General features: G+C 48.4%; 2 protein-coding genes across 7 annotated transcripts in view; one reads left to right on the top strand and one right to left on the bottom strand.

Moving 5' to 3' along the window:
• PFKP (phosphofructokinase, platelet) overlaps positions 1-1,460 on the top strand; it is a 43,635-nt gene extending 42,175 nt beyond the window's left edge. For all 4 annotated transcript variants that reach the window (XM_077897339.1, XM_077897343.1, XM_077897342.1 and 1 more), the window contains 2 exons: positions 655-757; positions 1,068-1,460. In XM_077897339.1, the coding sequence (XP_077753465.1) occupies positions 655-757; positions 1,068-1,215 (251 nt within the window). In that variant the 3' untranslated portion in view covers positions 1,216-1,460. The remainder of the gene's footprint in view (positions 1-654; positions 758-1,067) is intronic.
• Positions 1,461-2,216: 756 nt separating this feature from the next.
• PITRM1 (pitrilysin metallopeptidase 1) overlaps positions 2,217-25,904 on the bottom strand; it is a 37,191-nt gene continuing 13,503 nt past the window's right edge. For 2 of the 3 annotated variants that reach the window (XM_077897336.1, XM_077897338.1), the window contains 20 exons: positions 24,114-24,240; positions 23,748-23,836; positions 22,808-22,936; positions 22,055-22,168; positions 21,780-21,876; positions 20,728-20,862; positions 15,662-15,800; positions 11,474-11,590; positions 10,204-10,336; positions 8,978-9,098; positions 8,806-8,882; positions 8,435-8,600; positions 8,103-8,224; positions 6,515-6,635; positions 5,854-5,925; positions 5,270-5,382; positions 4,126-4,251; positions 3,259-3,404; positions 2,732-2,834; positions 2,217-2,636 (listed from right to left, as the gene is read on the bottom strand). In XM_077897336.1, the coding sequence (XP_077753462.1) occupies positions 2,543-2,636; positions 2,732-2,834; positions 3,259-3,404; positions 4,126-4,251; positions 5,270-5,382; positions 5,854-5,925; positions 6,515-6,635; positions 8,103-8,224; positions 8,435-8,600; positions 8,806-8,882; positions 8,978-9,098; positions 10,204-10,336; positions 11,474-11,590; positions 15,662-15,800; positions 20,728-20,862; positions 21,780-21,876; positions 22,055-22,168; positions 22,808-22,936; positions 23,748-23,836; positions 24,114-24,240 (2,341 nt within the window). In that variant the 3' untranslated portion in view covers positions 2,217-2,542. The remainder of the gene's footprint in view (positions 2,637-2,731; positions 2,835-3,258; positions 3,405-4,125; positions 4,252-5,269; positions 5,383-5,853; positions 5,926-6,514; positions 6,636-8,102; positions 8,225-8,434; positions 8,601-8,805; positions 8,883-8,977; positions 9,099-10,203; positions 10,337-11,473; positions 11,591-15,661; positions 15,801-20,727; positions 20,863-21,779; positions 21,877-22,054; positions 22,169-22,807; positions 22,937-23,747; positions 23,837-24,113; positions 24,241-25,904) is intronic. The other variant, XM_077897337.1, reaches the window with a different exon arrangement.

Below are 25,904 nucleotides of genomic sequence, written 5' to 3'. Positions count from 1 at the left end.
ACCTCACCGCTGTTGCCCTGACCAGTCTGTGTGTTTAGTTTTACGTCCAACCCTTGACTTAAAAAGCAGCGAGGCAAACGATCCAGCCTCATTTTAGTTTTCGGAGAGCTGACTCTGCCTTAAGGTTTGGGTGTTCTTACTTGGCCTGAGGATGCTCCTCCCCTGCCCTTGCAGCCTCCCCCATGTCCCTCAGGAGCGCAGGCTTCCTGTGCTAGGTCACTGGAGCTGGCGCTTTGTGTGGAGGAAGCGGGTGCTCCCATGGCGTGTGCAGTGAGACCTGCTCACCGTCTGGAAGCACGTTCTGGCCTGAGCTCTGGGGGCGCCGCCAAGAGCAGGTCACCAGCCCCTCTGGGGGTGACTGTGCAGCGAGAGGGGCCATGCCGTGGCCCGGGCGCCTCCTCTCTGCCCTGTCTGTAGTCCCAGGGCTTCAGCAGTACCGGAGCGGTGCCCACGGCCCCCAAGGAAGCGCAGTCGTGCGGCGGTTCCCTGGGCCTCGCCCCCACCTCGTCTGAGGGCCCCGGGCAGTGTGGGGCCTGGCTTCCGGCCGCAGCTCTTCTCTGCTCCCCGCCGCCGGCAAGCCTCCGTTTCTCCCTCACCTCTCCTGTGCCCGGCAGGCCCGATTATTTGTTCTGACATTTTTTCCATCTTTTACAGGAAAAAGATTTGTGACCGATGATTCCATCTGCGTGCTGGGAATAAGCAAAAGAAATCTTTTCTTCCAACCGGTGACAGAGCTGAAGAAGGAAACCGACTTCGAGTAAGTAAACAAGCCGTCGCCAGGGGAGCCCTCCCTGCCCTGCAGGGACCCCACGCACGGCTGGAGTTGGGGTCCTAACTGCTGAGCCCAGCAACTCCGGGAAGTAGCTCCAGGAAAGCAACTTAGACAAGCCTTTTAGGAGCGGGGGGGGGGGGGGGGGGGGCGGTGGGGGATCTCTGGGAAGATACGGAGTGGGCTCACGTAGCTTAGGAAAGCCGCCCCGTCGTCCAACGCTGCGTCCGCCCCCGACGCCAGAGCCGTGCTCTGGGCCATGGCCAGCCATCCTGACAGCCGCTCCTCCTGTCCACAGGCACAGGATCCCCAAAGAGCAGTGGTGGCTGAAGCTGCGGCCGCTAATGAAGATCCTGGCCAAGTACGAGGCTAGCTACGAGGTCTCCGACTCCGGCCAGCTGGAGCATGTGCACCACCGAGGCCACGAGGAGCCCGCCGCCATCTAGACACCACCCGCCCCACACTGCAGTGGACTTCCGTTTGCTGCCTGGTTTTCTAGCACTTAAGTTATTTATCGGCACTTTTCTGCGAGTATCGTCGACGTGAATACCCAGTCACGGAGCCCCCGTCCTGTCTCCCCCACCCCCTCGGGCCCCGAGACTCCAACATGAGCTGTGTTCCGTGTTCCATACTGTGTCCTGCTTTACCACGTGCGTGGCCAGTAGAATTAAACATTGAGCTACAACCCCAATCGTGGTACTCTGTTTTTTTACATAGGGATTTAGAGCCTCGGGATCTGTGAGCCACCGTCAAGGCTTTCCCAGCAGTTTTATGGGCAGGGATGGGTGAGCTAGGCCCTCTGCACGTACAAAGTCGTCACAAAAGACAAAGGCTCCGCTCTGACCCATGGTAGAGGTGCGACTTGTCAAGTGTGCAGACGGGCCCTGCACTGGACACCAGCCAGGTGGGGCGACCCAACTTGAGTGAGGCCAGGGGTAGAATTAAAAACAGGAACTGGGGATGTGTTTTGAGAACAAGGTGAGTTTGGAGCCTCACTGCACACAGAGGCCGAGGCCCTCCTGCCGAGGAAACTCATCGCTGTGTCGGGGAGGACCCAGGGGAGGGCCCCATAGGGCCGTGGGCCATCCCAGCCAGGGGGACACGGAGAGCCTGGCTTCCCTGGGCACAGGGAGCTGGCGAACTAGGCATCTGTTTCTGCCTCTCCTGTCGCCGGAGACATACAGGGAGCTGCAGAGTCGAGTTCCATCGGGGACCTGAGGGTGGCGTGGCCACGAGAGCCAGCGGATACTCCCTCCCCCAAAGACAGTGGGAGAAGCTTAATGTGCTTATTAATCCTTCAGGCCGCCCATCTGTTACAGACTTCCCCAGCGTCTGTGGTGTGACCACACCGGTTTCACAAATCAATAGTCGGTTTGTTTTTCAGTAAAGGCCCCAAGAACTTCTCTAGCAAAACGTCACTTAAAATAATGACTAAATCACAGGTAGGTCAAGTCAGAGTTATCTTTTATTTTTACGTTTTAAAAATAAGTTAAGTGTTCCAGGTAAAATAAACATATCCATTTCTTAGAATAATTTGTGCATCTCTAGCATTTAATACATGATTTCAATTCATTTCTTCATGATCTTTCCTTCGAGGACAGAAGAGCTTGGTCTAACTGGGCCACCCAAAATTCTAAGAATGATGTGAGCAAAATGTGCAGGGAACCAGTAACTTCTCTCACCTTTCCAACTAAATGAGCTCAGGCTTCATTTTCAGGAGCCTCACGTGCCCGCCGGTGCCGCTCAACCCCTGCGTACAGTCAGAACTGCTCGCTATCTTACTATCCACGACGGGTCCTTAGCGATCTCTGCGTTCTCTGGTCCAAGCAGAGCCAACCCGTGTGTGCTCTTCCCAACGCCAAGGTACCTGGAAGGCAGGCGGGGACACGTCAGGGTGTTTCCCACATTAGGAGCCTTGGCGGCCACAGGGGAGCCCTGAACACTGGGCCACGCGGTACATACTTGGTGCTCACGTTGATGAGACCCTCGCGGCTGACGGCGAAGAGCTGCTCCCGGTGCACCTGCTTCATCTCATCCGAGAGGCCACAAAGAAAGTGGTCCAGCCCTGACCATGGACACGGAAACTCAGAGCGGCTGGCAGGGGCAGCTAAGCCTGTTCTAAGGGCGCCCGAGGGACACACGCCCAGAGGTCACGCTGGTGACCTTCACATTCTCATCCAGCCTCTCCCCTCGGGTGTGGAGGCCAAGTCAGAGTGGCTTCCTCCCCCAGACTCGGGCCACCCACCCTGGGGTGCTCCTGGGGCCCCTGGGCCTCCCATCACTCAAGCTCTGAGAGGACAGGATTCCACACTCTGTGAGTGGCCAACACGAGATGTCCCAGCCTGGGTGCTGAGAAGCTCAAGGGGGACGTCTACGCATCCTAAAGGAGGGTCGGAGGGGTTTGAGGACAGGCACACAGCTCAGAGGAGCTCAGGGCAGGTGCTTGGGCAACACCACTTCTCAGGTGGTTTGTTGCTTATTCCAAATACCTCTGTCTGAAGGAGCCACGGGGGCGTCCACGACGGAGAAAACAGAAAGCTTTGCTTCGTCAATGTCCTGTTGTGTGAACCTCCCGGCCTTAGCCCACTCCACAGCCTCAGAGAAAGACTGCAGCGTCTCTGTTGAACGTGGATCCCTAGGAGGGCAGAGACACCCATGACCTACTTCACCACAGATTAAATGCACCTGATTTCACAGATATGGGAAGTCAAGTAGACAGGGAAGGAGACTCGCGTGCAGAAGCTAAGAGTAAAACCCCTCACTTCCTTCAGACGCACCCAGAATAGACACATAACCCCCCACATACAGGCCAGCGAGCCCGGACACCCTTCCTTCCTGTTCTGCTCACGGCAGCATGTGCCCCCTGCAGGTGCCGTGGAGGTAAGGGTCACAGCCGTGCTCCTGTCCTGTAGGCGCAGATGCGTCCTCTAAGGGTCCCAGGACGTGACCAGGGGGAAGCAGGGAGACTGCGTCAGGGGCAGCAGCCTCATCCTGCACCTGGGGTATTCTAAGGCATATGCTTAGAAGCCTTCTAGAAAAGGGGCGAGAAGAGTCAGGGGCCGTGACAACGAAGCGCCCAGCACCCACACTGGGCCCGACAGGAGCCCGTGAAGCTCTCGGCTTGTCTGTAACTAAAATCTTGGTGTTTGGTAACAGGTAAACATTGAGGCCAAAGTTCGTGTTACGTACCACTGCTCGTAGACACTGACAAAGAGACGATGTTGCTGGGTGTGGGGATGCGCCCAAGAAGCGAGACAAGGGGAAACGCTTCTTCACAGACTCACCCCAACACGTAAGATGGGGGGACCTGCGGATGCCTGGGGGATCCAGAGTCGGGAGGGGCGGCGCCGACTCACCGGTACGAGTAAAGTGTGAACACCCCATCACGGCTGAGTCTGGCGCCTCCACCGTAAGCACCACCCTTTTCTCGGATTTCTGTATGCAAGAATTTGGCAGTCATCAAACGTGCAAGGATCTTAAGACTGAAATGAATGATTAAAAAAAAAGCACGTTAAAAGCTGCAGGCCTGCCAGGGAAGTACCGTACTTAACAAAGTAGTTACGCATTTGATGTCTTTCTGGCTTAGGATAAAACCAAGATGCACTATGGTCTCCCCTTTTCTAATGAACAAGAGAGAACAATCACGAGAACAACGTGAGGTGAATTTTCAAGGCAGGGTTGTGGGAAGAGGCGGTGAGAGGGACGTGGACGCCCCTTGACACTTCCGGGCTCCTCTGGCTACAGCACACAGGGATACTGAGACTCTGAGCAAGGGAAGAGGTGACTAAATTTTATCGCTTGGGCAAATGTATAAACCATCCTTTCTTTAGATCCCCCAGTGATGTGGCCGTGTGTCTCCACTGAAACACGGAAAGCTCCTAAGGAGATTTCCACAGGTGTACACACTCCGAGAGTGCACTTCTGAGTCCTACATTCAGATCAAGTGCAGCTATGGCCGATGCGCTGGAAGAGACGGATGGTTCCAGCAAGGACCTTCCAGGACTGAGTGGGGCCCTGCTCGCTCCCCACTGACTGGTCTCAGTCCAGCCGCCAACTGCAGGAGCCAACAGGTGTCCCCCGGAGATGGCGGGGGGTGGGGAACTGCTCCTATCGTGGGTTCACGGTGCCAGACCTGTGCAGATGGGTGCCCCCCTCTCCAGCGGGGACTGGGGGCTGACCTCCCACTTATTTTCAAAGAAAGAAAACAAGTTCACTGCTGGAAAACTAACAAAAGCAAAGAAAGGGGAAAAAATACGGGTACTGCTACTGCCAGGGTCCTCCTTAGGACATGTCCGTGCTCTCAGCCTGTTCAACAGGGGAGCACATACCCCTGGTGCGAGGGCTCAGCACTCAGGACACACATTTACCTCCTGGGAGCATGGAAACAAACTGGCCAAACAGCTGAGCGCCACCTGTAATTCTATCCTCACGGAAACCCCCAGCAGCCGTGGGGGCCGGGCCTGCACGCCCACCCCGGCCATCCCGCCCCTGGCCCCGCACCTGGCGTGGTCCGGGTCTGTGAAAGGGGCCGTCCTAATGCACTCGCCCACGTAGTTCACCGGGAAGGGCAGCAGGAAGTGCGTCTTCATCTGGCACGGTTTGAAGGTGGGGTCCTGAGGAGGACAGGCAGGCTGTGTGGGTTCCTCCCGCAGGACCCCTGGCCTTGCCCTCGCGGCTAAGGGCACGGTGACCGCGTCCTTCCACACAAGCTCTCTGGACAACGAAGCACTCAACCCTGACCCAGGGCTATAGTGTGTAGTTTCTCGGTTAGAAACATTTCCTCCTACATGGTTTCCACCCGTAAGTGACTTGGTGACCTCATCTTTGCGTTTTTCTCCAGAAACATGTTACACTGCCATCCTCTGATGAACCAAACGGGAGCCCTCATGCACTGCAGCAGCGCAGGTAGAGGGTGTAGGGTGCCCAGCTGACAGCGAGGCGGGGAGCCCAAGGGCCCTGACAGGTGCAGGACGGGCTACAGCCCTGCCCGCAGGGGAGAGACCCCGGGGGGTGAGGGGCCTGATGGCAGGGCAGACAAGCCCGGACCTGCTCTCTCCAAGGTGACGGGGACCGTGTTAACTTACTGTGATCAGCTTCCTTAGGACTCGGGGGCCGCTCACGTGGGAGCTTACACTGGATCCACCAGGTGCAGGTTTCTGAAAGTAAAATGTTTCCAAGAGAGATGAGAAAAATCCCAACTCCCCTTAAACGGATAAGATACAGTCTCGAAAACTCATAGCCAGTGACAAGTGTCGGGGCACATGTGCTTACGTATTTTCAGTAACCCCGCTTTAAGCACATGACATTTCTGTACGGATTTCCAGATGGTCAGGGAGAGGCAGGAGCATGCCCCCTTCCTGGGAGCTCCAGCACTGGAAAGACAGGCCCAGTGGCCCTGCCACAGTCACGGGAGCAGGAATGCTCTGTAACACCCCTGCACTGTCCACCTCCCCCAGGAGAAGCTCCTTGACGGTTCTGCTGAGCCAGACTAAACCTGCTCGGCGGGGAACGGGACACCGAGTCAGTCCTGGGCCATTCTCACGCCAATGGTGCGGCTCTCAAATCCACTGTTCTTCCCCGGCAGGAAGTGTTCTCTCCAAGGCTCGAGTGACGAGGGCACTTTGAGTTCACTTCTTACCTCGCCCTGCCATGCCGTGGGGACACCACAGACATCGTACCCCCTAGATGGGACACTAGTGGGAATGAAAGGGGCCGACGGTGCTGTGGCCAGGGAGCAGGTCTCACCTCGACCACATACGGGCACAAAGGCTCCTGTTCTTTTTTACTCCAACTGAGGCTTCTAATGAACTTTTCTACTGCTTTTGCTGCCAGAGACATCTGTTGAGGTGTAGCATTCATGGAGCACCTGTGCAAAAAAAAAAAAAAAATTCACAAATATGTCAGAAACCATTACTATAAAACATAAAACACTGTTTCACTCAGTATTTCGTAGAAGTAACACAAGAACACAAGGACGTGACTACTACATCCATTTTGTATCAAATAATGTTCAAGGGGCCCCTGGGTGACTCAGCGGTGGAGCATCTGCCTTCGGCTCAGGGCGTGACCCCGGGGTCCTGGGATCGAGTCCCAAATTGGGCTCCCTGCATGAGGCCTGCTTCTCCCTCTCACAGAGCCTGTGTCTCTCTCTGTGTCTCAGGAATAGATAAAATCTTAAAAAAAAAAAAAAAAATAGTGTTCAAAAATATTAGAAGTAAAGAGTAGCCCAATGCTGACGTAACAGAGCCGTCTCCAGAGTGCTTTCCCGTGAGGTCAGGGCCAGAGCCGGGGGACGGCCACGCGGACGCCACGAGCGTACCGCCGACGCTCAGCTCCGTGGACAGCCCAGGACCCAGGCAAGGTCTGCCCACAGTGCCTTCCGACTCACACTGTCTGCAGGCAGAAAACCTACATTACCGTCTAAGAGAGAAATCAACACCCTGAAACGTGAACTGGTCCTTAAAGTGAAGTGGCAGTTGCCAAAGACGTCCCAGGCTCCCAGAAATGTACTATTGGAAATTCCACAAAATCACAAATACTGTTCTCACGTACAAGTTACTGGATGGTACAGACTACCGACGGCGTCTGTCTCTCCCTTCAGGCCGTAGCTCCTGAATTTATTCTAATTATTATTTTGTTTGTTTTGTTTTGTTTTTCTTTTTTTGAATTTATTGTAATTAATAGCAGGTGCCATCATATTACTGCTGACTACACGCGGGAGCCATCATCCACTTCTTGCACAAATCTGCCAAGTCGTGTCTTACAGAGGAGACAGAAGGTCTGAGTGCCCATGGGTGCAGGGGGGCCATGGCCCAGAAGTGGCAGCCAGGTGCTGTGCCAGGAAGCCCTGGGGGACCCTCTATGAGGAACTACAAGCTAATCCACATCTGTGCCCCTGCTAGTGAGACACTCAAAGTACACTGTCAACCCTGTTACCATGTCATTCGTGCTCACCGGCCTGAGGGCGACTGTGTGTGACTCGTGTCATCAGGTAACTGCTCTCACGAGAAACTCTGCATCTTTACTCTGCTCTAAAGTAAGCTAACCTTTCCCGTCTCATGCTTATAGAACACTAGCAAGATAATACCTACTTTGCAGTTCTAGGATTGCAATAGCTTGCTTTCCCACCTTCCACATTTACTAAACTTAAAATATTTTTTTCCCATAAAAAAAGGTTTCTTGATGATGGGAAACATCTGAAATCCAGAACAAATTCCATGACTGACCCCAAGCCCCAGACTCTCTCTCTGATTGAAGGTGAGTGTACGTAACTACAACTTCAAGTGAGAAGAATCTGAACACCGCACTCAGGGAACGGCGGGGGAGGCGCTACCTCATGTTGTCCCGGTGTAACACGTGTTTCTGGATGTGCGGCAGCTTCCTCAGCACCGGCCCGAGGTCTGTCATCTCCGCGATCCTCTTCATCAACTTCACCTGAGCCGGAGAAGTCGACACCTAGAGACGGACCCCCGGGCGGGGCGGCCACCACAGGTGCTCCTCCCTCCCGGTCGGGAATGTGACTGTGCCGGGATGGGATGCACCTGCCCGGCTCAGCTCGGGGACGGGTGGGCCGACGAGGGGGAATTAAAAGAACCTTTCCTATGAAATTTGGTTTTCTGGGATGTAAACAGTTTGTCACCAACTCTGGAAGACCTGGCTCCTCACCTGCTCCATCCCGCTGAAGGTCTCCTGTAGGTCCCCCGTGGGTGTCAGGGTCCTGCTCGCCCTGACGGACGCGTACAGGTGCCCTGAATCAGGGATCCCGTTGGACAGCTCTTGAGCGCACATCTTAACCAACACTCTGAAGTGTTCTTCTTCTTCAAAGCACGGGCTTTGTAAAAAGAAAAAGGCGTTAAGTTCCTCGACACCCGCCCATAACACCTTTCAATATCATGGAAAACTAGTTTCCAAATGATTTAAGTACCCTCAGGAATTACAACTAAAATTAACCTCAGAAACCAACCACCACAGAGAAATGAGTAGAAACTGCTTTGACAACCCTTGAGCCCCAGAATTAGGTCTTTACTAATGGTTACCTGTTGAATATTTCACTCCATAGGTGCATCATGTCCGGAAGGTTCCTATCAAGGCAGAAAGATGAGAAAAGCACACCCTGAATCATGAAAGAAAGAAAAGTTATTTAAGAGGGGAAAAAAGGTGCTGGAGAACCCCCGTGGAGCGCCCTGGGATACAGAAGCACCACGCTACCTGCTCGTACGTGTCCAGATGCACGTCGTCGGGCAGCACGTGGGGCGACACGGTCATCCCCCCCGTTTTCAGCTCGATCTGCTGCGCTTGCTCCCTGTAGTCCAGAAGGCCGCAGCCCAGCCTGTCGACAGCAAAGCACGGTTCCCCCAGCTGCCAGCACGGCCTTGGCCGCGTCCCCATCAGCCGTGAGCCGCCTACGGGTCGGCCGGGCCGCACCCTCTGCAGCCCCGCCCTCACACCTCAGCAACACTAGAGCACAGCTATGCATCCCACCGTGCGCCTCGTTCCAGGCGGACACAGCAGCTGCCCAGCGCTAACGGGACACTAAGCTCCACTGCGGCAGCACCAAGCTTTCTGGGGCTTCTGGTGGTCGCTACGTTTTCCTTTCTCTATGACATCCTGGCACAGACTTCCCCTGCCCAAATGCTCAGGTCAGAAAGGACATCTGGAGAGCAAGCCTTCCTGAGTTTCAGGAATAGCAGAAGTCCTCTCAGGTGGATGATGCTTTCTGGAACAACATCCTATTCCCTGGGTAATAACTCAGGCCACAGCGCCACTCATGAGGTCTCCCTGGAATGGCCGTGCCGCCGAAGGACGAGCAGCAGGAGGCCTGGGGGAGGAGAACGTGGAAATGGCTGGAGGGGTCTTCACACAGAACCCACATCCTCGGGCTCCCTCTCGGAGAAGGCTGAGCACACGGGGGGCTCGGGGCGGCTGGCCCACTTGCTAGAGTCCCCCTGCCGTGCTGTCCTGGCACCTGGGTCCCCCGTGTTCCCACACGGATGCAGACAATAGCTTCCTAGAGTAACAGCAGCTAGTTGGCTCCACGGAGGGGGGCACGTGCCTTGGCCTCTCAAGGTCACCCCGTGCCTATGTGGCACACTTGTTGACTTACATATGCTGATGATGCAACAATCATTCTTCTCACCATTTTAAAAGGAACTAAGTTGTTGACATAGATATGTCTAAGTATCACCATGTACTCTGGGCTTATAAATACTTTAAGTCCTTACATTTTAGTAAGAAAATACAGCTTTTGTAGAACGACTTCTCAACAAATATATCACATTTTACTCACACTTTAATAACACTATGGGTTTTCAAAATTGACATATGCTGAAAAGTGACTGCTGATGCACCAAAGCAAAATAAATACCTATACAGAAAAATTCAGTAACAAAATACATGAAGACGTGCTGACTGCACCAACACGTGTGTCCCCTTACTTGGTGAGGACGCTGCAGAAGAGCGGCACGTAGGGCCGGAGCTCGTTGGGGAGGGTGTGCAGGCTGGCGAATGCTCTGAAGTACACCACGCCGTTGGTGGGCTGGGCACAGTACTGCACGGGGGTCTCGCCAGCTGCAGAGACAAAAGGCAGACTTTTGAATCGCATGATCATTGTTGAGTATTTTTAAAATGCTGGTGCTTTTCAAGGGTATTTAAAATTTCCATCAGCAAAGACTACTGCCCATTCCTGGTGACCACTAAACAACCCATGCCTCTGAGAGGGCTGGGCAAGGAGCGCTCTTCAGGCTCTGGAGCTGCCCTGGTGCTTGGGCAGGCCGGACACTGCCTGTGCCCACCTGCAGCCCTCCATGCTGTCACGGTGGGCTGACAGCTCCCACTCTCTCACCCCTCCCAAATGCCACCCCCAAACCCGGGGTCTGAGGACCCACCGTGGCCCCCATGACCTCTGGAGTCCCAAGGTCCTCGGGGGCAGGTGTTGCGGGCTCAATTTCTTACAGCAGCGGTGGGTGCAGGGCATTTATGGACAACCCGTGGTCTACCTTCACTAATTCTTTTAATGAACACTTAATGAACCTCACTGATAAACCATAGCTAGGGGAAACTCAAACTCGTTAGTAACCCCACTTTGCAGAAACAGTCCCAGTGGCCGTCCTGAGCGTCCTGTTTCTGTTCACCCAGAAACAAAGATCTCATTCGTGCATGCACATTCATGCATCAGCGTGGTGAACGGAGGAGCCCTGTGAACCAGTGGGATGGCCCTGGTGGGAGTGCAGCAGGGCGTCAGGACTCCTTGGGCACAGCATGCCCAAGACGGCCACCGGCACCCAACAGTGTGCTGCTGCCGCAGCATGTCTCACACGCCTCCCCACGAGCAGCGATGCAGGGTGGGCCGGAAGGAGCTGGCAGGAGACCACGCCGCGGCCCTGCTGTGTGCTCGGGCTCCCTGCGTGGCTTGCCGCCTCTCCTGACGGGGTGAGGCTGGACCAGGGGCACAGAGGGTGCCGGCGGCCCTCGGGCTGTGCTCAGTACAGCCACCGGGTGATCAGGAGCCTCGTGGGACTGTGGAAGCAGCACCCTGTGAGCCCACTGCGAGGAATGTCCCTGAGTAGGGAAGTCTACTGTCACCGCGCGGGAAATCCCACCTACACGAACCGTGAAGAGTAAGCCTATCAAGAGGGCGGTTGGACGTTTCATGGGAATCATTCACATGTGGCACCTCCTGCAGACACACCATGCCCAGGGACTGACCTGCCAGGGCCACCTCCAACTCCGTGAATGACATGGTGGGCTCGATGTCCGACACCTTCAGTGCTGGCAGACACGAGGCATCCTGAAGTCTACTCTGCTGATCCTGTAGTTCTAAGCCTAGAACAAAGCGAGGTGATGAACGCTCAGGACGGCCACTGGGAGGTCTGACGCTGTCCGTCTGTCTGTCTGTCCCTGCTGCTGCCTTTCATCCTGACAGTCAGCCTGGCCGCACCACCAGCCCTGTGGTTTTACAGTTCCCATGTTTCCCAGCAAGCCCATTCCAAGGCCCAGTAACCTGCTCAGGAGACCGTGCTTTCTGAACTCTCCTCCTCTCAGTCACTTAAGGGAACCACTTCACGGGGAGGAGGGTGGTGGTGGGCCAGAGTTTTCAACCCATTTCTCACTGGCGTGAAGCTCCAACTTTTGAACTTGTCTCTTCTTATTTCATCTGCACTAATTTCAGCACCATGCTTGTAATCACATAAATTTCACAAATTACGAATTCAAGCATACCTCCTTCTGGGCCTGAGCCCTCACGGATCTGGGGAGAGGGGGAGACCCCTCCTTCCTGGAGATACAACGGCCCAGCCCATCAGGGAGAGAACCAAGGCTCAGCACATGCGCTGACAACAGCGCTGGATGGTACATTAGCAAAGACTCCAGTGAAGTTCTGTCAAACAAAAGTTCATTTCCCACGACAGTGTGAAGAGCTGGGCTGAGCTGCCTCCATGTCTGGCCCCCTGCGGTCCCCAGCACCTATCACCTCCAGGGGCCTTCAGGGTGGCCGGACACAGGGACCTGGCCTCTTGGGGCTGGCACACAGCACTCGCTGCAGGAGGCACTAAGGCGCAGGCTTCCTGCAAATTCCCACAGAATTCCCAGGCCCGCCCTCACCAGTCTGTTCCGTCGACCAACTAGGCTGACCCTGCCCCTCCTGCCCCTTGCACCCCTGGGCCTGTGTGCTGGACCTGAAAGCCTGCTTCCTGCCTCTCCCCTCACCTAGTCTGGGGAGTAGCTGGAGGGCCCACCCCTCATCCTGTCGGCAGCCACACCCTGACACCTGCTGCTCCTTTCCCAAAGCACCTGTAGGCACACAGCGATCTCTACCAGCAGCTTCTCCTCGGCCAGCAACACGCTCCCCATGGCAGAGGCTACAGCCCTTCACAACAGCATGTGACCCATTATACAGAGATGGCCCAAACTGGAGGATGGTTTAAAGTTAATTAACTTCCCATGCTCACTATGTTCATTGGTGGTCAGCTACAGATTAAACTTTGATTCACAGATTGCTCACACTAAAGTCCTCATTTAAGACTTACTGACCTGCAATACCCCCTTACATGCACTAGCACTATCTCCTACTTAATGGAACTCTGTGGTAATCTGTAAAGTAACATGCTTTTGTAAAATGAGCCTCCATCCACTCACATGTTGGGTGTGGACAAGAGCATACCTCTGTGGCCATGCCAACAACCTGATAACTCAGAGAATGTACGTTCTGTTGCTTAGACCTGGAATTATGTTCTGTGCTACAAAGGGCTTTCATCAAAAATGGAAAATGGGTGGGACTTCATCAAACTAAAGTTTCTGCACAGCAAAGGGAACCATCAACAAAATGAAAGGCGATCTATGGAATGGGAGAAAATACGGCCAGCCTCATCTGTAAAGGGCTAATACCCAAAGATGTAACAGAACTTACACAGTTCAACACCAAAACGTTACAAATGGGCAGAGGACTTGAACAGTCACTTTCCTAGAGAAGACATACAGATGGCCAACAAGAATATGAAGTGCTCCATAACAATCAACATAGGGAAATGCAAATCAAAACCATGATGAGGTCTCACCTCACACCCATCAGAATGGTTAAAGTCATAAAGACAAGAAATAAGTGTTGGCAAGGATGCAGAGAAAGGGGGGTAGCCCTTGGGCACTGTTGGTGGGAATGCAAACTGCAGCCACTGTGGAGAACAGTATGGAAGCTGTTCAATCAAACACAGAACCACTACATTATCCAGCAATTCTGCTTCTGGGCATTTACCCAAAGAAAACAAAAACTCTAACTTGAAAAGGTATCTGTACCCCCATGTTCATTCCAGTGTTGTTCACAAAAGCCAAAACATGAGTACATGTGGATGTACCGATGGATACAGATGTGGTATATACACAATGGATTATTATCCAGCTATAGAAAAGCAATGAAATCTTGTCATTTATGGCAATACAGAGGTCATTACACTAAGTAAAAGAAGTCAGAGAAAAACAAATACTCTATGAGCCCACTCATAAATGGCACCCGAAAAAACAAACACCAAGCTCACAGACATGGACAACAGATTGGTGGGTGCCAGAGGTTGGGGGCTGGGGTGAGAGGAATGGATGAAGGGGGTCAAAAGGTACAAACTTACAGATATAAGTCATGGGATGCAATGCACAGCATTGGTGACTCTGGGTAATAGTGCCGTGTTGCATATCTGAAAGTTGCTAAGAGTAGATCTCATGAGTTCCCAACACAAGAAAATAAATTCCAACTGTGTGGTGACAGATGTCAACGAGGTGCATTGTGATCACTGAGCAATCTGCACAAATAGCCATTCATGGTGCTACACTCTTGAAACTCATAATGTACCACTTACATCTCTACTTATTTACTTAAATCCACTTAATAGATCGTGCCCGAATAGAAATGCATCATCATGTGTTAAATGTATCAGAACAGTACTACAGTTGATCTTAACCAAAGGCCAAGAAGCAATCAATATCTCAATTTAAAAAAGCAAGTTGGCATTTGTCAACTGGCACACATGCAACAAAAGTGATTGTTATATTACTCACAATTAGCTATTAAATGTATGAATAGCTGTATGTCAAAACAAGAACTCTGAGACAGAGGGAGAGGTTACATGCTGAAATTAACTCTGCCTTGATGAGATTAAATCATGAAATCTAGCATTACTCACTTCCTATCGAAAGCCAACAATACCATCCCTCACATAATCCCAGCCAACTACCACTCTGGAGAGGTAGGCGGTGTCTGTACGTTCTGTATACCTATTTTGGTAGACTCTGTTAATATAGAATTTACATATGACAAAATCCACAGTTGTAAAGATAATTCAATGAATTCTGACAAATGCATAAAGTAATGTAATCATCACGTGAAGACAGAACATTTCTATTCCCCAGAAAGTTCCCTCCTGGCTCCCTGCAGGTGACCCCCTGCCCTCACTTGCTTCTGTTAGGATGGTTTTACCACTTCTACAATTTCATGTAAATGGACTGAGTAGGTATTTTTGTGCCTGCTAACTCCCCAGCACAATGCTCTAGAGATTCCTCACTATTGAGTGTACCAGGATTTTGCTCCTCTTTGTGTGGCTGAGCCGTATTTCCCAGTACAGATATACCATGTTGATGGAAATATAGCTCCCCTGAAGTTTGTGTGGACATACACTTTCATTTCTTTTGGGCAAATACTCTGGAGCAGACCACTGGGCCTAACATTAAGTGTGTGTTTAGACAGTAAGAAATCATGTAGCTGACTCTGTCTTCACCCACACCTGCACCACACAGACACGGGCGGGACCTCATGATAAGGCCTTCATCCCTCACCGAGATTCACTTCTTCTTTTTATTTTTTCTGTTACTTTTTTAAAATAATAAATTTATTTTTTATTGGTGTTCAATTTGCCAACATACAGAATAACACCCAGTGCTCATCCCGTCAAGTGCCCCCCTCAGTGCCCGTCACCCATTCACGCCTACCCCCCGCCTTCCTCCCCTTCCACCACCCCTAGTTCCCCTTCCACCACCCCTAGTGAGATTCACTTCTTCCAAGCTCAAAATCATACAGTCTGCAGTGCTCACTTGGTGATTAACTATAACTACAGACTGCAACATAACAGATTTTAGTGGTATATTACAGCCCCTGGTAAGTACCAAGTACTTATAAAATCTGTAAAATGTAAGGCCTCCTTCCTACAACTTCTGTCTTTCCTGCTGAACTAGAGGATGAATCTCCTGAGAATAAAGGCAAACCCTGGCACTGAAGCCATCACACCCAGCACTGACCTTTGTCAGTGCCCAATAAATGTCTGTTAGTGGAAATGATACTTGCATCCAACTGTACATTCCCTTTACAAAGTTCACTGGGTTTGGCTGAAGGCTAGGAGTTAGGATGAAAACATCTACCTTTCTCATAGATCTGCTGCTTGTCCTTCGGGGAAAGAGAGTTGACCTTCTGCTTTAGTTTTTCTGTCTCCATCTGTGCTTGTTTCTCCGGATACTTGTCATCGGGTGTCATTGACAAAGTCAGCTTGTGCGGATTATTCTGCAACAGACACAGCAACAAAGGCCAAACTGAAACAAGATCTCACTGGAGCCCAACATGCTGACCAGTTTCCAGCGCCACATGCTGGGGCAGGATGTGCCCACCTGTTTTGAATAGTGAGGACAACAGAGCATCCATCCCTCAAAGGCCGTCCTGCAGAAATCTCAGGAGGTATGGGACACTCCAGCCACCACGCTCATCACAAAGTAACATGTCAGTCACACATGCTGGAGTTCTCACTATTGGGATGCTTACTCTTATGGTACTATGTCTAAACCCCAAAAGTATCAACATTCAACATTTTCTTTATAAATCTTTCACTCTAAATTGAAAATAACAGAATAAAATAATGTAATTTTTATTGAATCTTCTTTAGTTTTAACCTCTCAAAAAGTTAGAACTAAATTCTTTATTCAGCATTTTGTAAATCAAGAGAATGAACTAGACATCCATTTAATGTAAAAGTATTAGGTGATTTAATGTGCTTCTTTCTTCAACACATACACAGAGCTCATCTATTTGCAATATTACAGGGAGGAAAGAGAACCAGACTACAGCATAAACTTAATGCCAAGTAACTTTGAGGAACAGACAGATGGCAGGTCAAGTGCCAAACCTAAGCCAAAATGGCACACAGCACAACAGAGCTGCCATTCATACAGAACCAGTCTAATCTCTGTGGTAAAGCCTTGGAGGTGCTACTACATTCATGACAATCTACCAGGGCATACACACCAAGTACAAATGCCCCGAAGCAAATGCAAATAAATGAGCAAATCCTAAAGGAATTCATCAAGAAAACAGCCCAAATATCCACGCATTTAGGTGATTGTTCTTGTATTCTCAAACAAAGTCAAGGTACCGATGGCTTCTTAGGTGAATTCTACCAAACATTTAAAGAGTTAATACCTAAGTTCCTCAAACTATTCTAATAAAACAGAAAGGAAGGAAAGCTTCCAAATATATTCTATGAGGTCGGCATTACCCTGGTACCAAAGCTGAAGACACTACAAAAAAAGAAAATGACAGGCTGGTATTTCTGATAAAACAAGATGCAAAAATCCTCAACACATTATCAGCAAACCACATTCAGCAATAACATTAAAGCGATCATTTGCTGGGGCTCTGGGTGGCTCAGTGGCTGGGCATCTGCCTTCGGCTTTGGTTGTGATCCTGGGGTCCTGGGATAGAGTCTTGCAATGGGCTCCCTGCAAGAAGCCTGCTTCTTCCTCTACCTATGTCTCTGCCTCTCTCTGTCTCTCATGAATAAATTAAATCTTTAAAAAAATAAAAATAAAAACGATCATTTGCCAATAGGTACAGAAAAGCATTTGATAAAGCTTAACATCGTTTGTGATAAAAACTCTCAACAAAATGGGATTAAAGGGAATATACCTGAACAGAATAAGGGCCACATCTGGCAAACCAATAGCTGACATCATACTGAATGGAGAAACTCTGAGCGCTTTTGCTCTAAAATCAAGAATGAGACAAGGAGTCCATTCTCACCACTTTTATTCAACACAGTTCTGGAAATTGTAGCTGTAGCCATCAGACAAGAAATAAAAAGACATCTAAATTGGTAAGGAAGAAGTAAAACTTCTCCAGGTAGAGAAGAGGCCATGTAAGAGAAGGTCAGAAGGGCAAAGATGCAGTTTGGGAGAGAAACAAACCATGGTTTGTCCACAGCAGGGAGGAGGCAGGTGATGCAGAGAATGGTGAAAGACTCTCACACTGGGGAGCTCACCAATAGGGAGAATGAATCCCTGTAACATATGCTTTTGGAAATGAGAGAGGCCGAATGTCATGAGTTCTTACACCCAATGGGACACAGAATCTGGAATCTAAAACATTGGCATCAGAGGGTGTTAGGAAGCAGTATTCCACCCTTAAAGAGACAGCACACCAAACAGCCTTGCAGATCTAGCATGGAACCAGCAGTTTCAGAACCGTCAGGGGCAGAGTGATTTGCTCATCTTAAGAGTGTGGCCGAGAGATAGGGATCAAGGGGAGACCCCTGCAGGAACAAGGGAGCTGATAGGCATCACTTTCCTCTCCTACCCCCAGCATTAAACAATGGTCATCTGTGGGATCCAGAACTACACTGACACTCCTCACTTAACTGGCACCAAGCCACACTTCCTCTATGCTTCAGCGGATCTGTCACTACCAGTAGCACTCAGTCGTGGCACTGTGGGCCTCTCCCCATGAAGACTGCTACAAACCCTGCCAATACCACATCTCTGACCCATGCGTTTTGAGGGAAACTCAGTTCTGGCGGCAGTGGGGGCAAGATCACTTCACAAGCAGACCACTGGACACTTTGTTAAAATGTGCCCCACTCCTGCTGGGAAACAAATACTGTCCACAACAAACAAAGAGAGCCTGGAGAGAAAACTGAAGGAAAAAGAAGCCAGGACACAACAGCAAGGCATACGCAGCACCCATAGGAGACACTCCCTGAAGTTCCAGGCACAGGGAACAGGGCACAGTGCACTGCAGGGCACTTCAAGATCTCTTCTTCCTAAGGTCACTACCGTTAAGAGCAAGAGAGATAGCTGACTTCCCTAACACATGGACACAGACACAGAGTTGACAAAATGAGGAGATGGAGGAATAAGTCCCAAATGAAAGGAAAAGACCAAACCACAGTGAGAGACTAAGTAATAAGGTTTAAGTAGTATGCCTGGTTGAGAATTTAAAGTAACGATCACAAAAATACTCACTGGACTTGAAAAAGAGTAGAGGACCTCAGTGAGACCCTTAACAGAGAGATGAAAAGAATCAGAGATGAAGAACACAATAAATTAAAAAAAAAATACAACTGATGGAATGAATAGGCTAGAAGTAGTACAGAAACAAATTAGTAACCTGGAAGACAAAATAATGAAAAGGAATCAAGATGAACACACGAGAGGAAAAAGAAAAACTATGCAAATTTGAGAACAGTCTTCAAGAACTCAGTGCCTCCCATCAAGCAGAATAACATTCGTGTTACAAAATGAGAGACAGAAAAGGAAACAGAATATTTATTTGAAAAACTCATAGCTGAAAACTCCCTTAACCTGGGGAAAGAAACAGATGACAGATCCAGGAGCCACAGAGGTGGCCCCAAATATTCAACCTAAGGAGGTCCACACCAAGACAAACAGTAATTAAAATGGTAGTACTGATAAGAAAAAAAAAAAGCAGGAAGAGAAAAGAAGACATTACATAGGGAACAAACACTAAGGCTACGAGTGAATTTTTTAGCAGGACCAAGCCTGAGGGGAGTAGCATGACATATTCAAAGTGCTGAAAGGGGAAAATGTGCAGCCAGGAATACACTATCCAGCATAGCTATCATTAAGAATAGAAGACAATACGAGTTTCTCAGGCAAACAAAACTGTAAGAGTTCATTCATGACCACTAAACTCATCCTATAAGAAATATCAAAGAGGACCCAACATGTTAGGCTCCATGCTCAGTGTGGAGTGTGCTTGGGATCTTCTCTCTCCCTTTCCCTCTGCCCCTCCCTCCTGCTCACTCTCTTGTGCGCATGGCTCTCTCTTTAAAATAAATAAATAAAAAATTTTGGGATATTACATGAACTCAGTCGATAAAGCAGTGGCAGGGTTTGAGAGGACTGACTCCAATTCTGAAAGAAGTTGTACCATGGGTAGAATGCTGCTTTCAAACAGCACCTGCTACAGAGAAATTTTTTTATGAAAGGAAGGGTCTGTCATTGTGACAAACTTCATCAGTGTCTTATTTTATGGAATGCCAGTCACCCCCACCTTCAGCAGCCATCACCATTCCCCACCAGCAAAGATTACGACTTACTGAAAGTTCAGATAACTGGCATTTTTTAGCAGTATTTTTTACCTAAGATGTGAATGTAGTTATTTTTAAACATAATGCTATTGCACGCTTAGCAGACTGCAGGGTAGTGTAAACCTAACTTTTACGTACACTGGTAAACCAAAACATTCACTCAACTCTATTTGCTTTACTGCGATGGTGTGAACCACACATGCGCTCTCTCCAAGGAATGCCTGTACAAAGAAAACTGGAAAATCCACAAGTATATGGAATTTACACAAGACATCCCTAAACAACCAGTAGATTAAAGAGTCAATAAGGGACCTTGGAAAATACCTTGAAACAAATGAAACCATAAGCAGAACACAGAGAACTACAGGACCCCACAGAATCAGTGGTAAGAGGGACACGTACCCAATTCACACATACGTTAAAAACAAAGACCAATGAGTTTTTAAACTATCTCCATATCCTCAGTAAATAGAAAAGTGAGATCCAGCCAGACCTACGGTAGCAGAACACAGGAAACAATGAAACTCCTATCACAGAGAAGATTTTTTTTCAGACATTTGACAAAAGTGCCAACCCTTCAGATACACTAAGAAAACAAGCCCGGCAGCACCAGCAGTACAGCAATCTACGGGCATGAACCAGACGCCTAGATGAACAGACCCCGAAACCCACATCACCTTCCAAGACTGAAGTGTGAAGAGAGAAAACTCTGAATAGATCAGTAACTCACGAAGGCACTGAAACAGTAATGAAAACACACACACACACACACACACACACACACACAACCACTCCTGATGAAGAAATCCCAGAATTGTATTTCTTCATAGGTCAAGTCCACCAAACTTTTAATGACAATTGAACAACTCTTATCAAAACCTTCCCCAAAACTGAGGAGTAATACAATCTTTCTTTCAACAAAGCAGAACAGAAATGCCTACAGATGTTTTTGTTTATACACATGTATACATACACTCACATACAAAAAACACTCATGTGTTCATATAAAAAGCCAACTTGTGTCAGAATCAAAACTAAACTTGTTAATAGGAGCATTAATTAATAATTAAGAAATTATGTCATGTATTCACATAAATTCTCCAATTTCCTTACCTTAAAATACTGTTTTACTTTTTCTTGCAAAAACTGTGGATTTTCCTTGAGGCACTGCCTGAATCGAGCCACCTGACTCCCCAGCTTCAGGAGCTGCACAGGGTCCCCGTCGTGATTCCAGCAGGAGGCAATGTACTGCAACCAAGAACATCCAATCCACATGCACATTACACGACGAACTCTAGTCAGCTCACTCAATACCAAATGTGACATTTTATTATCATCTCGGTTTCTGTATTCAAAATTTGATTATAACCAAAATTAAGTCATTCCTTGGCTAGGCAATTTTTAAATCTGTCTTTTCTCTAGTAAAGTAAAGCACAGGTATTAAAATTACTTTTAGGAAATATAATTACCAACAGACCTACAGTAATGAATCTCTACCTGTATATACTCCATGTGAATCTGTCCTATATAAAAATAGAAGATAGGGATCCCTGGGTGGCGCAGCGGTTTGGCGCCTGCCTTTGGCCCAGGGCGCGATCCTGGAGATCCAGGATCGAGTCCCATGTCAGGCTTCCGGTGCATGGAGCCTGCTTCTCCCTCTGCCTGTGTCTCTGCCTCTCTCTCTCTCTCTCTGTGACTATCATAAATAAATAAAAAAAAAATTAAAAAAAAAAAATAAAATAAAAATAGAAGATATAAGGGGAGCTTAGGTGTCTCAGTTGAGTGTCCGACCTTGGTTTCTACTCGGGTCATGATCTTGGGGTCTTGAGGTTGAGCCCTGTGGTGGGCTCCACACTCAGTGTGGAACCTGCTTAGGATTCTTTCTCTGGCCCTCCACCCCAAGCATGCTCTTTCTCTCTCTAAAACAAATGATTCTTAAAAAGAAAAATAAGATATCAGAAAGCCAATTAGGCTGGTAAAAAGACATGTTTATAAAACTAAATTAAGTTTATATCAGACCCCAAATAGCACAATTTTCAAGGTTCCAATGAAAGGCGCTGTGAGTAGCTGCTACCTGTGTTTTCAGTGCCATCAAGTACCCACTGGTCACAACAGTAAAAACAAAGAAAACACAAATGTAAGGAGGTAAAAGAGAAATTACGCACAGACGTCAGGGTGAGGCCAAAGCTGACAGACTGATGCTTCATTTGTATTTCAATTTTATGAAGGAGAGCCTCAATTTGGTCCTCTTTGAATCCTTTCCTACAGAAACAGAGAATGGGGATGTTAAAAAGGAACCAATACACCAAAGCAGCAGAGATCATCTTTAAACACCTTGGAGTGAATGAACACGTTTTAGGAGGTAAAGAGAGTAAAACATGGAGGGAGGTGAGCTCCCTCACTGGACAGTGTCAGGAATGTGAGCACCAGCCACACGCACTCGATGACTTCCTCGATCGTCCTGTCAATGATGTCCCGCACAGACTGGGTGTCCTGCTCCGAGATCCCCTGCAAGCCCACACTGAAGTAGGCCTCCCGCGTGTAGCCGTTGTACCTGCAACATACAAGTCAGTAACACAGCAGAATTCCGATGGCTTTGATCATCACAACACGCTTCACTTAAAGATCCAACACTCTAGAGAAGAGAGCTATGGACACTTAAACCTCCCAAGTTTTCCACTAAAAAGCCAATTGAAGCAGGATCTTCAGATACCTGCTCCTCAGATATAACTGGTCATACGTGCATTCGTGTCCACATTTATATTTCTAAAATTCACCGCAATTTAACCTTCAGAGTTATGCTAAGTTAAATCTGGAAATAACACTGCTGAGCTTTACAAAATCTTAAGATTTGAAAGAATATTTAACAACCTGGCTTTTAAAGAAGGCCGCAGTACACCACTCTGAGATCTTGGACAAGCTATCACCCCCCCCCCCCCGCCCCCAAATGTCCCCTTCAGGGGACAGAAGACAGCTGTACTGGATCTGTCATCTCATGCACTGTTCGGTGCTGGGGAGCAGGGAACCACTCTGTGACTGTAGGATGTTGTGCATACTCTGTTCCTAACCCCACTCACCTGATGTTAATAACCCTCCCCAGCTGTGACAACCAAACACTTGTCCAGACACTGTCAAATGTCCAAACTGGCCCCAAGTGCAAATACCACTGACCTGATCTGATAATGAAACTTACCCAACATCAGGAGAAAAGTCTGTACCAAGTCCAGATTCAATCAATGCTTTATAGAAAGGGGAGTTGGGTCCACTGATCAAGAGCGAAGACAGGAGGTTTAACGTGAAGGCTTCAAATGTATCAGTGATGCTTCATTTAAAAGAGGGGGCAGGGAGAGAAAAAGGGAAACTGTTGCTCCTCGTAAATTTTTTCCAATCACTAAAATCACCACTAAATCAACACTTTTACTTCCAAAGAAGTGGATGTTCTACAAACGCTTGCATTTTAACCTTTACTTTAAATTATATGGATAAAAGACAGTAATTGTTTTTTGGTTTGCAAAGCTCTCATAAACCAGATTACTTTGGGGTCCCAAACCATGAAGTTGACTTAGCTGTATATCGAATGCCATCACATTAGTGTGCCAAGCACTCTGACCCACACTATCTCAATTAAAAGTGCACTGTGCACACCTAGACAAGAACAGAGAGGAGACGGGGGACCGTGTCCAGCAGTGTGGCCACTCAGGGCAGCCAGCCCCGATGCGGGATGGCAGAGGATGGCAGCCTGCCTACGTGCCCCGTGGGTGCCAGATCTCCACAACTACACAGTGTCACGTGCCGTGCAGGTTTTTGAAGCCTGTGTTCACTGTGCTCTTCCCACGTGCAAGGGCCCTTGTGGTCCTACCCCGACAAATATTAACAACTGCCATCCAAGCCAGTTTTCTCCACAGAAATAAGCTTTAAAATGCACTAAGAAAATAAGTTTTTTTTTTTTTTTTTTTTTTTTGGATAGCTACTATAGTGGCAATTTCCTCAGAACCATCCCAGATGCTAAAATCTTCCCTGCCACCCAACAGCTGCTCGACTCCTAAATCCTAACCATCAACGAACTTATACCTGGAGCATTTGCCTCCAGCCCTGCTAAGGTGCACTTTTCCTACTTCACAGCAGACACTTACTCTGGTAAGAGGAAGCTGACCCCGACGGTTGTTTGTTTAGAGGAATCTGCAGCCAGTGAGTCTGGGCCACATGTTATCTGGAATTCCCTCTGTAAAAGGAGGTGATGCTTTAAGTAGGTGCAGAGTATGAACGACTGCCTTTAAACTAGTAGAAGTTACCCGTGTACATATAAAGTGGCCCAAGAGATGCTTTCCACTAAGTTAACCTTTTCAAACAAATAACCATTCCTTTGAGTTAAGAAGCTCTTACATTCAAGTCAGAGGCCACAATATTTGAAAATCCTATTACTAATACACAGTTTGACTCTCCATCTCAGTGTATTTAGTAGGTAAAAACACTGCTTATTCTCTGGATGGGGCACTTACTGGCTTATCCCACGGCTTCTGAGCTGGCACTGCAGTGTTTGTCTCAATTTTCTCAAATTTACTTAGTGCTTCTTTGTGAATTTGTTTCAGATGCTGTTCTAGTGGAAAATTGCCATAAGTGAAGAACCTAAAATGTTCAGAGAATATATTAAGTCTACCTTAGTTTAAAAGATTAGAAATTAACACAGATGGATTTTTATATAAAATGGAAGGTATGCAGAGTAGGAAAAGCCTAAACTCACCTCATCCCAGATACAAATAGGGCAGTTACGTCAGGGTAAATAACCCAGAAAACCACCTGACACCAGCAGAACAAATGCCACAACGGAATGCAGAGAAGAGACCACACTGGAGAGAGTGGGAAGGGAGGGAGGAGTCACTGTGGGGGGCTAAAGGGACTTGGGGTCGGTCTGCTGGAGGGAAGGACCTGTGGGTGGGAAGAGCACCAGAGGGTCACACTGGTGAGCTGACATAGGAACGTGAATCCCCACGACATCCTGGTTTGAAAGCCAGAGGGGCCAAGTTTTAGGAGTTCTGACAATCAATGGGACTTATAGCTGGAACTTTCAACATAAGCAGGCTATGTTCTGAGAGAACCTGGAGGGTGATGGGAAACTGAGTCCCTGCCCTGAAAGAGCACCACCAAAGCAGCAGTGTGAAAAGGCAGGAGGCATCCAGGAGGGAGAGCTGTTTACCATTCAGGAGGCCAGAGAGTCCAACCCCCATTGGGAAAAAATAATAAACCCAATGATGTCCATATCAAGCCACATAGTAATTAAAATAGCAAAAAGCAGTGATAAAGAGAATTATAAAAGCAACAAAAGAAAGTTATGTAAAAGGAAAACCCCAAAAGGCTACTACTAGTGGGTTTTTCAACAGAAACTTTGCAGGCCTGAAGAAAGTGGCATGATACATTCAAAATGCTGAGAAAAATCTAGCCAAGAACACTGAATCCAGCAAGGCTGTCATTCATAATAGGAGGAGATATAAAGCAGTGTCCTAGGCAAACAAAAGTTAAAGGAGTTCCTGGCCACTAAACTAGCACTACAAGAAATGTTAATGGGGACTCTGAGTGGAAAAAGAACATTAAGAGTTAAGTTTTAAAAAAGCAGGAAACACAAAAATGGTAAAAATAAGCATATCTGTAAAAATCAAGGGACTCACACAACAGAAAAGAATGTAAAGTATGATACCATATATGGTGGTGGGGAGTAGAGATTGGGTACAAACAAGCAACCATCAGCTACATACAGACTGCTATGTGCAAAAGTTACATACAAACCTAATGGTGACCATATATCAAAACCCAGTCATATGAAAAAAATAAACAGAAAAGATTCTAAGCATATCACTAAAAAAAACTAACTTTTGGTGAGAGAATGAGGAAAAAGAAAAACCAAAAAAATAACCATAAAACAAGTAACAAAACGGCAGTAAATATATACATATCCATAACTACTTTGAATATAAGTTGACTAAATGCTCCAATCAAAAGACAGAGGGTGACTGATAAAAAAAAAAACAAGATCCATTGATACAAGGGACTCATTTCAGACCTAAAGACACCTGCAGATTGAAAGAATGGAAAACATTTCTCATGCAAAGTGAAAAGAAAGCTAAGGTAGCAATATTTACATTAGATGAAATAAACTTTAAAACAAAGACTGCAACAAAAGACAAAGGACACAGGCAGCCCTGGTGGCTCAGCGGTTTAGCTCCACCTTCAGCCCAGGATGTGATCCTGGAGACCCAGGATAGAGTCCCAAGTCAGGCTCCCTGCGTGGGGCCTGT

This window comes from Canis aureus, chromosome 5, assembly GCF_053574225.1.
Source record: "Canis aureus isolate CA01 chromosome 5, VMU_Caureus_v.1.0, whole genome shotgun sequence".
Lineage (NCBI taxonomy): Eukaryota > Metazoa > Chordata > Mammalia > Carnivora > Canidae > Canis > Canis aureus.
The sequence above is the reverse complement of the archived record's forward strand: the minus strand, read 5'-3'. Positions and strand labels throughout refer to the sequence as shown.